This window comes from Clytia hemisphaerica, unplaced genomic scaffold (assembly GCF_902728285.1).
Source record: "Clytia hemisphaerica strain Z4C2 unplaced genomic scaffold, Clytia hemisphaerica genome assembly, whole genome shotgun sequence".
Classification (NCBI taxonomy): domain Eukaryota; kingdom Metazoa; phylum Cnidaria; class Hydrozoa; order Leptothecata; family Clytiidae; genus Clytia; species Clytia hemisphaerica.
In genome coordinates this window covers 1,457,775-1,469,821 of record NW_027103507.1, presented here as the reverse complement: position 1 = coordinate 1,469,821, position 12,047 = coordinate 1,457,775, and the positions used below count along the sequence as shown (strand labels likewise).

Sequence of the window (12,047 nt, the reverse complement as noted above, 5' to 3'; positions counted from 1 at the left end):
TCGAGAAACGGTGTAGCTCCAAACCTGTTTTTCCAAGGTTTTTGCTTTCCCGTTGGACGCCTCTCGATCAAAGAGCGTCCTACTTGATCAGGAAAGTGCTAAGCTAGTAAATTTTAATTCGCCCGTCTTCTTCTAGGAATTCCTAATCTCCAAACAGCGACTGATACTCCACGCATGGCACGTAGCCATCATTAAAAGGATCATTTTGAAAAAAAGAATTTTTGAAGTTTTGTATTTTGTTGCTGATTTATGATGCTGCTGAGCTGACGACAGCGAAAATTTTTTTTGGAAAATGATGGGGACGTCAGCCCGAATTTTTACCACACATTTTTTGCTACATTTAGAAAATTTAGAACAAGACAATCAAAACGAGCTATTATTATTGAAAGTTTTTTTCTTAATAAATAAATCTCAATGCATAATATTGAATAATATAAAAATTTCCTTTCTTTCTATCTGTGACGCCCGGCACTGGGTTTGCGGACTGACAGTATGTGCGGGCCAAAAATTGGCTTTTAAAATTGCACCCTTACAGTGCAGCAAAAATCAGTGAAAATCATACCCTTAGAGTGCATTTCCCCCCTAATTTTCGATCCCTTTCGTGCAAAAAATGGTCAAAATTCTAGCACTTTTGGTCAAAATATCTAGATTTTTCAAGACTTTTCTGAAATTTCTACCCTTACAGTGCATCTCTAGTTTTTCCGACCCTTATAGTGCATTTTAAACATATTGGAAAAGGTACCCTTAGGACCCGCACATACCCGTCGGTTCTTTTGCCCAGCTGCCCCCCCCCCCCCGGGAACCGACGTAACAAACGACCTTCTCTACTTTTTCAAGAAGTCTGATGAATCAAGCAATACTTTATCAACCAACTCATAGACATAGAATCTGAGATAGAGTCGGATGAAGGAAATTGGTGAATGTGAAAAAATCGGCGAGTGAAAATGGCTGATGAAATGGTCATAAATAACACGATTTGATTTTAGCTCCAAAATCTTTGATATCATCAATAGCGCTCCGCAACACATACGTCATAATTATTACTTTTCACTTTTTTTGACATTTGTACGAGTTGCAATCCCACAATTCAACGCAGCTCAATTAAAGATACGTGCAAGCTGTTATATATCTTTTGTCAAACGATGCAATAAACGTGCAAAAGAGATTAGCGCAAAGGTTGATGGGATTGGAACTCGTACAAACACATCGAGAGTAATGATTATGTCAAAAATAAAATCTATTTTTAGGTTCAGCGCGGTGCGCTATTCCTCATGACATGTAATTAACGTGCAAATCGAGATATTTCCATTTTTTGATCAGGAATTTTAAAGAAACCTTAATTTATTTTCTACATTTCGTCGTATGAATAGAAAAAGATCCCAACTCAAAGAAGAAAGTGTCATCTGTTCTGAAGTGATTAGCTTTTTTTAAAAATCTCTGAATGTTTCCAGCTTGAAATTTAACTAGCTGGCATGCAAATGAATAAGAACAGATAACTTCAAAGAAAGTAATATTTCTGATCTGTTCTAGGATCAGTAGGATTGAAAATACTTTCAGTTGGTATAAGAACAGATATCTTAACAGGAAAGTCGATCTGCATTTTTTTCTTCAGAAAATTAAAATTTGAATAACTCAGCCCAACCTCGTTCCCTGCGTATTATCAGCTTTTTTATGCTTACTGATGCTAGACGGCTAGATAATACCCTGGCATTGTCTGCTTTTCGAACGCGTAAGATTACGTAATTCAAAGACAAAACGTCAGATTTCATTTGTTCCAAGCATAGAATATGATTTAAGGGCTCTGACCATAGTGAATTTTTCATAATTTCCGTGTTTAAAATGTATTTTCTGACTGATGTAACCAACAAAACTATGACATGTTATACATTTTCTGTTAGACAAACTGTTCCTGAATCTGAAAATTTAAAGATTGCATTGAAAAAATTTGATGAAGAAGAAAATGAAGACTTTTGCGACTCGGTTTCTAAACGACGGCATGAGCCGCCAAAAACTTTTTCAAAATCGGACCCTTGACCCTTACACTACAGTGCATTTAAAAAACATTTCTAACCCTTACAGTGTAGTTTGACTGCAGTAGCTAACTCGAGATATTGAGCTTCAAAAAGCGCAAAAACTGGACAAAACAGCTTTTTCTGTCTGAACAACACTGTTTTTAAGGGTTAATATCTTGAGTTGGATACAGAAATCACCTATACTTGCAATATATCTCTAATCTTAATTTTTGAGAGCTTTCTTAAAATATACAACAGGTCTCCGTTCTTTCAAGCTAAAATTTTCATGAAAATTTTCATGCCTGAGACCGTCATATTTGTCCGAAAATCACACCAAAGTGCCCGATAAAAATTGGAATCTAAGTTTATTTTGATTCTCCTATCCCATAGCTTTCCAAAAATGTATAACAAGTGCTTTGACCGAAACAATCGAGCAATTTTACAAAATGCCCTCTACTATAAGCTGATACTTCCGATAAGCTGACTCATCTCAGGTTACAGCTGAACCTCATATTGCATAATCACAAATCATTTGATTACTTTTTGTAGGAAAAGTTTATATTCTAATAGACAAGACTTTGAAAAGGCCAAACATGTTATTTTTTGCTGTTTTTTTTACAGTAAGGTTACCTTTGCTTGCCTGCGCCGGTCAAATTATTGCCAATATCTCAAAGGTTTGAATTTCAAACTATAATCTTCTGTTTTCGAAATTCTTATAAAAAATTGGTACTCATAAATCTTTAACATAACAAACTCAAACCTCAATCGATTATATTCCATTTCAGAGACATATAACTGACATTTATTGCAGTTTGGAGAATGGTAGACAAGACTTGTATGTGTCAAATAAGAACATGGACACTTTTCTTAAGAGTTTTTTCATAGTTGCTTTAAGTTGTATAGTTTTTCAAAACAGAGTGCATATTAAAAAAATCAGCGTTCAGCTTTACGAAGAACATTTAAAAAGTTTTTTCAAGGACCCGACTTGGATTAACAAGCTACGGGAAGAAGATATTTTCGAACTTGCAAAGATAAATTTAACAAGAGCCGAGGAGAATGAAGAAGGCTTTCAAGAAGTCTCCAAAATACTATACGATGCTTTTAAAGGTAAAGATCAGTTTTCGGTACACTAAGACCAAGTTTGCGTCGGTTAAATGGACGATGCAATATCGTGATGGAACAATTAAGCGACGGTAGTGAGCACGGAATTTTTAGATTCGTTCTATTTTTCACTAAAAAAGCTTGCAAAATCCGGCAAAGGAGTGCAAAATAAGCAATATCTACTGAAACATTTGACACTTCTCGTCTTTTGGTGCCCCCTTTCTACCTCCACTTCTACCATTAGACTGGAGCAATGGTGAATACAGCTAATTTTCAACTCCTATTTTCACCATTTTCTTTTTGTCAACAAAAGGGGTGTTGATATTTTCCAATTTTGACTTTCCAGTTTTGACTTCCTTAGGTGTTGGATTCGCATATGTTGTCGAACTAAAGGATTTCAATCCGGACGAACTGTTATACTGGACAAAATGGTTTTTCAATTTGCCACCCGATGTAAAAAAAACAGTGACCAAAAGTACATGGCAACCTGACAATGCGAACACGTATAGAGGCTTATATCCAAGTATTCCTGGAGGTCATTCTCATAAGGAAGCTTTAGAAACAGGTCTTTTCGATATGGAGGAGCCATTAAGAAGAAAAGCCACTTTGGAAGATCTTGTAAACACAACTAAGAAGGATGGAAAGTAAGTGATGTCTTTTAGTAGGTTCGTCTTGCAAATCCTGCCTTTGTAACACGCATGCATAAATTGTCGCTCTGTTAAACTACATGTAGTTAATTCCCGTGTTAAACAAGGAGGAATGAATCCGTAGGGGTGTTTCAGTCGATTTCGGTCGGGGTTGTAGACGACAAAATTTGTCGTTCTTTATGAAATTTGTCGTTCTTTTTGTCTATTTTTAGTAATGCAGAATTTGTTACATAGACCCCTTTCTTTCGATCACACCCCTGTCTCAGCACAAAAGGTTCAAATTCTCCTAGATATAAAAAATATACTGAAGATTGCCAAGGGTTAAACAACATGCTTAAGAAAGACAAAAAAAGTTTCATATACCCGCATCACATGTTTGCGTTTTTTTTCCAACAGAGGAAAATGGAAAATTGATTGCAATAATTTAGGTAGCTTTCATCATCAAAAAGATTATTTTTATCGAAAAGATTTAAATTACCGGGAACAACAATGTGATTAAAAGTAGTCTCAGGTTCCAAAATCAACGCCCCCCCCCCGCTTGTTAATTTTTCGAATACTTTCCAACCCTCCAATCCTTATTAGGAAATCCCCCCCCCCGTTTATTAATTTTAAAGAATTTTTTCAGCTTTCAAAAAGAAAGGGTCCTTTATTCTACTCTAAATATCCCGATGTTAGCCTATATTTACCTTATTTTGGGGTTTTCGTAATTACAATTTCCCCGTTTATTAAAGTTTTGAAAAATTTCCAGCCCACCCCCTCCGTTTATTTGGAACCTAAGAGTAGTTAAATGCCATCAATATTTTCTTCTCTTGTAGATTATATTGTCGTAACATTTTGGAAGAGAAGAACCCATGGCCCATTACTGAAGATCAGAAAATGGATGATGGATTTCGAATATTCATGCAAAAGAATTATAAAATCTATGAAAATGGCTGTCTGACTATTATGAGGATGCTTGCAAATACTTTAGGTTTACCAACAAACAAATTCTAATAGCGAGTTTATGTAATTGCAGCTTTGAGGACGGTAAGGTGACTAGCGCAATTCGGAATAATCCATAGCTCAAAAGGCCGGTCTCCACTTCCGCGCTAAGATCGCCCTTTTGGCTTCAATCCTTTTTGCTTGGAAAATAGATTACGTCATAAAAATGTAGCGCACGTTCGAAAAAAAGACCGGCCTTAAATGCATGCTGGTTTACCATTGTCCTCAGTTAGTCAAGATCTAGTCAATTTAGAACCTTACCGCATCTCCGTCACAGACATAAACTCGGTATTACTTCAAATAAGGCCTATAAGAAACTCCTAAACTTATAATAATTTATTGCTTTGTTTACCAGTTAACAACATCCGTTAGCGATGCTATACACCTTTAAAAATATAATTCATTGCACTACGATAATACACATTTTCGACCCGTCGCACGGTCAGGTGCGTGCCACTTAATTATATGATTATCTCCCTAAACTCGATCCAATCCTGCTTTTACACATTTTTCTATTGTCCATAGGTGTGAAAAAAGGACTGGGACGGTTTTAGTGGGATAAAGCAGACAAAAAAATGCCCGCCTGGCAATTAGTGGCTACGGTCAAAAAGGTGTATAAATTGGAAAATGAAATAAAAATTGAAGAAGGAAATAACGGACTTATATGCTTTAATGCTAGCCGTGTTATACTTGATGGGCTTGTTTGTTTTTGTAGGATTTCTATAGCACGTAATCTCAGGGATTTGGGAAAATAAGTAGATTCATCGACTGTAAGAGCCGACCAACTGACATACAACGTTGTTTCAACGTCTAAAACGTCCATATAACACTAGATGAACGTTATGAACGTTGAAACAACGTTCTGTGCCAGCTGGGTAGGTAAAAAATGATTTTTCTTATCGGATTTTTCTTCATCTTCTGCTATTTTAGGGTTCGAAAGAAACTTTTTCGATGGTTTATTGTTTGGACCAAAACATCTTTCTACGCATCGTTTGATTCACTATCCATCTCGACTTGGTGATCCAGCCTCGATTCCAAAAGAAGCTTGGGATGGAGATCAAGCTATTGTCACCGGTGAGTGGTCAAATAAGTAAATGGATTTTTTTTTCAGTTTAAAGCTGCATGATCCAAAGCTTACACATCTTTTTTGTAAGAACTTCCGAAATTTTTGAAACTTTTGGATGTCCTGAACTTTTTGAGTTTTAAGCTTGAAATATTGTTTATTTTCACGATTCTGTGTTTTTGTGCAATTTCCTAAATAAGGTGTTTTATGGTTTATGAAGTCATAAAATGTTCTTAATTTGCCCTAGATATTTTGGTTATTGAAGCCTTGTGCTCTTATAAAGTTTGATCTTTGTAAAAAAACATGTATTCAAAAATACTTAAAGGGCATGAGATTAAAGGTTTTATTTTTACATAAGTGCTTCCGTTTCATATCAGACACATACTTCATATCAGGACAGTGTCTTGCTATTGTTATATTATGCTTACATAAGCAAAAAAATGTTTTTCTTTTCCTCTTTCTGACTAATCTTGCATCACATATGTGTCAATTCAATGTGAATAAGCAAACATTCTCACTCTTATTTAAAAACAAAACCTTTAAGAGACATTAATTACTCATGTTTAAGCTTGTTTGGGTTGAACAGGTGGGTTATTGAGAGTCAACTGAGTGCAAATTGAGAATTTGGGAATCTTAGATGTTGAAATTTAAACTTTTTTCTATTCCATCAAAATTTTAGGTGAACATTTTGATACTGGAATCTTAACCATCCTTGCAACCTTCGAAAATGCTGGTTTACAAATCAAACCTAATGGTTACTCAAAATGGATAGACGTTCCTGCAAGAAAAGATCATTTGGTGATTAACATTGGTAACCTCTTAGCAGATATGGTTGAAAATCGTCTAGTGGCAACGAATCATCGAGTCGTAGATATTGGAATCTCTCGGTACTCAGTCCCATTCTTTTTAGAACCACGTTACGATGGAGATCTATCGAAAACTATTTTCGGTAATAAGTTAAAAAGTGTCGGAGAGTTTACAACATTTGGTCGGTATATGACAAATCGAACGAGAATGTTTGCAGAATATGCGTCTATTGATTGGGGATATATTGACTAATATTGTTTTACCTAGCAGCGAGCTTATGTATTAGAGAGAAATCAAAGGAGACGGTATAAAACAGAGTTAATGTGTCGCAAGAATCGCCATCCACTTTGCTGGACGATAGTAAAAACATCAAAAAATGAGCAAAGGTGATATAGAGCCGTCCCGTCCTTACCATCCCCCTCGTTATCCTCCTATAGATAAACTCGCAATTAATTGTATATACATTAATAATTGATTATTTCCTTTAGCCCTATTCAACTTAGGCTTTTAGGGGCGGTTCAGAACTAGGGGGGCTTTTCCTGTACCACCCCTTAACTTTTGATCTAGTGGGTCTTTTTGGATAAAATTTGGAACACAAGATCCTTTTCACGTAAGGTAATTTTTGACCAAAATTTTTTTTGATGACGTCACTCAGCCCAAAGTGAGCAAAAACCGAAAATTTCCTTTGTTCTTATAAATAGCTATTGTATTCTAACAAAGGCTTTAGAAAAAAGTTGCCTGAGTTGAAAATGCTTATTTTATCCTAAATATTCAATAAATTACGGTTTAAACGATGTATCTGACATTAGAAATAAAGTTTTATTGGAAAAGTGTCAATTTTTGTGACACCTTATTGTCAGAAATGTCATCATGCTCAAGGTGTGAAATTTTTTAAGTGTCAAATCTTTTTTTATTTTGAAGCTAAATAAAAGTTAGGAATTTACAGAAAATTTCACGTCAAAAGCTCTATTATTTCAGGAGCTATTACCAATAGTTTGACCTCCGAACAGAAAGACCCCCCCCCACCCATAGGCCGAATAGGGTTAAAACATGGACGCTTATTTGTAGGAACCAATAATTTCGACTTATATTAACTTTAATTACCGGGGGTGTTGGCAATTGTACTTCTGAAAACCCAAAATGAGGTAAATATAGGTGAAAATCAGGCTATTTAGAGCAAAAAAAGGGACATTCTCTTTGACAGCTGAAAATATTCTTAAAAATTAATAAACAGGGGGGTCCTAATAAGGTCCAGGGGGTTAAAGAATTTTTGAACAATTAACTAGCGAGTGGGCCGTTTATTTAGAACGTAAGAGTGCCAAAGTTTAGTTAGCTTTCTCTGAAATTTAACCTGTGGAGAAAGACTATAAGAATTTTATTGCAAATGTTTCAATCACATTACCAGTTTAAAAGATGTGAAGATGGTACAATCTTGTACTCAGAGCCCATTTTGGCCACTTTACTGATTGATGTACCCAGCTGGCACACAACGTTGTTTCAACGTTTATCTAACGTTCACAACATCCATATCCATATAACGTTATATGAACGTTAAAACAATGTTGTGTGCCAGCTGGGTAGGTACAATCTTCATGATTGCATGGTAACTTTTGTATTTGCTGAATGCGCGCTGAGTAGAAAGCTGTCTTCGCAGTGCAGGATTTATACTTACAGTAACAAGTTCTGTCTCGTGTTAAAAGTAAAAGTAAAGGTGTATAATCTTTTATTATTTCTTAAATATTTATAGTTTTGTAATTATTAACGAGACTAGATATTAGAAAGAATTGCATAAAATTTATAATAGCTTATAAATCAGCCAAGAAAAAACTATTCTGTTGAGACAACAAGAGTTGAGAGTGTGGATCTAAGAAAAATGCGTCGATATTCACACCCCCTTCTCACAGACACGGTGGGATTTTTAAAACCAGCGGGTGTAAAAATAAAAGACCAAAACTCTACGGTGATTAATATTTCATTGCCCCCGCAGGAGCGTAGCGACGAGGAGGCTCTCATAGTTTCACGCATAGATATTGGACTGGAATCTAGACTAGCAAGCGTCTGTCTTTCCTAGGACACAGGAACGCGGAAATAGTGCTTATAATAATAAAGAGTTCTTATAAAAAATAGAAATTGCCGCGGGAGAGTGGATTGGAAAGACAGACTAGTTCCAAGTGGTGCAATACGGGATTTGGCTTCAATCTAATCTCAGGCAACGTTCCCTCGAAAAAGAGGGAAGATAAAATGAATGGACACGGCTTATTTTTTCTTCTATTCTCATCGCAATATTTGAGTTTCTCGGAGTTATGGATGAGAAAAAAATTATAAACACAAAAACAGAAAAACGTGGCGAGGACTTCTCCAACTTTTTTGCTAAACTGAGAAGAGAAGTTTTTTAATGCTTTTAAATGTTTATAAACACAGAGTTAAACTGTCTTGGCATTATATATCTGAGATACTTTATTCATACATTGTTTCTGGCTTGCTTGGGACGTTGATTTATTCACAAAAACAAACAAACTCATATATGGATTATACTTTCACTTTTTGCTTTTTCATATGATTGTTGTGATTGAAAGATTTTTTGATTATGTATGGTTATAAACATTCATGACATGTTTTAACACTGGAATCTTTTAAATTTTGTTGGCTTGATACGCTGGTAAATCTCTAGTACAATTGCAATATTTATGACATTATGACACAGCTGAGATTCCATGACTATATGCAGGATACTTTTTGCAGGGAATGTTCAATATGTTAATATGCTCACATTCATTGGGTAACAGATCACTGCTTTTTTCTATGGGTATATACAAGTTAAACCTGATAACCTTATCCCAGAGAATGTAATTGGAGCTAATCTTTAGCTAAGGTTAATTCCCAGTCGACTGAGTTACATCGGGTTACGGAAAAGGTTAGGATTAGGTATTCCTCGGCTGCCGGTTAGCTGAGTTCCCGTATATTTATTCCAAGGATGTGTTCGCCCTGAGCTCATCTCTTCATCTGCAAGTTAAGCTTCCAAGACCATGTTTTCAAGTGTCAAAGAAAAGTCCGGATAGTTAATTAAATAAATCAAGAACTCTCGATGGATGTTTGTACTTCTGGTCCTTACCTTACACTCTATGATTGCTGTTGGCTACTCTACTGCTGAATTTCTTCAAAACAATAAACATTGCTGACTGATGACAACCAATCCAAGAAGCTCCCATCCACACACGTTTGCTACTTGCGTACTCGTTCTCCTCGAAGTCACAGTCCCAGATGCACCTGTCTTCACTCTCTTCCTTGGATGGTCTCTCAACAAAATGGAAAGTTAAGTGAACAGTCTTGTAAGTTCAAATTTCTATTCTGATCCCCCCCCTCCAACGGCAACATAAACATAATCAAATCTTGGTATCTTTTATGGTCTACTTTGATGGTACGTGTACGTCCCTGATTTTGTTTTGCTGGTCATGGCACATGGGCAATCTTAGTCGTGGAAAGGAACCACATTAGGTTTGCGTACCTTTGCGTTGTTGGTTTCAAGTTGCAATTTTTGTCTTTCATTTCTCTGGGCACTGGGGGGCTTTTAACTATCCACCATGGGTTCATATATCGTAAGTCGGGCAGTTGTTTTCACCCCATTTTGTTTTTCCCTTCCTTTTAATCCCTGGTAACGTCCAATGACGTTGATACATTAGCCATTTCATTATTCTAGCCTACGAACCTTTGGAAGCCTTGGTTGATAGCCCTGGGTTTCATGTGTTTCCACATTTTACCTTTTTGTTTTTAACTGGGGTTTTTAACTATCCACCCATGGGTTCATTTGTCAAGTTGGGCAGTTGTTTTTCGCCCCTTTTTGTTCTCCCTTCTTAATCCCTGTTGATATCCAATGGTGTTGGTCGATACATTGGTAATTATTTCAGCTTAAATGCACCTTTGGGAAACCTACTGGTTGGATAGCCCTGGGTACATGTGTTATGTTTCACCTTTGTTTTTAACTGGGTTTCTCACTATCCACCCATAAGTTCACATTAAGTTAGGCATTCGTTTTCCACCCCTCTTCTCTTCATCCTATCATACCTGCCGACGTCCAATGACGTCATGATGCATTGGTAATTATTTAGCCTATGAACTTTTGGAGACCTACTGGTTGGATAGCCCTGGGTTTCTTTGTTGTCATGTTTACTTTTGTTTTTAACTGGGTTTCTAACTACCCACCCATGGGTTCACCTGTAAGTTGGATACTTGTTTATTCACCCTTTTCTTCATCCTATCACTCATGTCAACGTCCAATGATGCATTATACATTGGTAATTACTTAGCCTATGAACTCTTGGGAAACCTACTGGTTGGATAGCCCTGGGTTTCTGTGTTGTCATGTTTTACCCATGATGAGTTCACCTGTAAGTTGGACAGTTGTTTTTCACCCTTCTTTTCTTCATCCTATCACTCATGCCGACGTCCAATGACGTCATGATACATTGGTAATTACTTAGCCTATGAACTTTGGGGAACCTACTGGTTGGATAGCCCTGGGTCTGTGCTGTCATGTTTACTTTTGTTCTAGTTGGGTTTCTAAATATCCACCCATGGGTTCACATGTAAGTGGGACAGATATTTTTCTTTTCTTTCTTGTTTTCTCTTGCTATAATCCCTGGTCACGAGTTATGGTAATTATATTAGCAATGAACATGTGGGAATTTACTTGTTGAGTTGATATGGGTTTTGTTTTTTTTCTTGGTTTTTGACACCTATTCTCTATACAGCTGTAACATAAGTTGGGTATGGAGGCTTCACAATAAGTAGATTTCTTTTTTGGTTTTAACTACCCTGGGGCTTGTTTCCCTTTCTTGCCCCGAAACATACCCCAAAGAGATACAGTGCTTAGATTAAAAAGTTCTATGTCACCATTCTCAAATAATCTTATTATTGGCCCAGCAGCGCAGCGTAGTGGGCCTTTCATCTGCACAGTGCCCGTACGTTTGTTAGTTACGCAAAGCAATTAGGCGGTGTTCCGCGAGAGTACATATATTTTCCAGGCTAAACTCAGCGCTATAATGTAGAGGGATCGACAGGGATCGTCTGTCGGTTAGCATACAATTTTCTATCCTCTAGCAAAGCCGAGCAAAGCCATATTTTTTTTCTTTTTTTTTCGTTTCTCTTTAATCACCAAAAATATGGTATAATATATAACTCTTGTTTGAAAAAATAATTTACACTTAAAAATTTCGTTTTTATTTACTTTTTTTTTATAGACTATATATGACTATATATGACAAACGAGTTGGAGTGACTTCGCTTCCCCGGGGGCGGGCTCATAGATCATATGTTGATATATGGCTGAAGACCGTATCTTGTTATTGTCTGTATTTCGTATAGTCTACCACCTACATAGACTATCTTCAACTCAACGTGGAGTGGAGTGTTCAACGTGATCTCTTTTTCTCACAAAGT

General features: G+C 36.4%; 1 protein-coding gene across 1 annotated transcript; it reads left to right on the top strand.

Annotated features, from left to right (window-relative positions):
• Nucleotides 1–2,824: 2,824 nt before the first annotated feature.
• Nucleotides 2,825–7,400, top strand: LOC136798935 (isopenicillin N synthase-like). The gene is made up of 5 exons (XM_067055615.1): nucleotides 2,825–3,119; nucleotides 3,475–3,757; nucleotides 4,576–4,730; nucleotides 5,672–5,815; nucleotides 6,484–7,400. The coding sequence occupies exons 1-5, from the start codon at nucleotides 2,867–2,869 to the stop codon at nucleotides 6,861–6,863; spliced, it is 1,215 nt and encodes a 404-aa protein (XP_066911716.1). The 5' UTR covers nucleotides 2,825–2,866; the 3' UTR covers nucleotides 6,864–7,400.
• The last annotated feature ends 4,647 nt before the right edge of the window (nucleotides 7,401–12,047 follow it).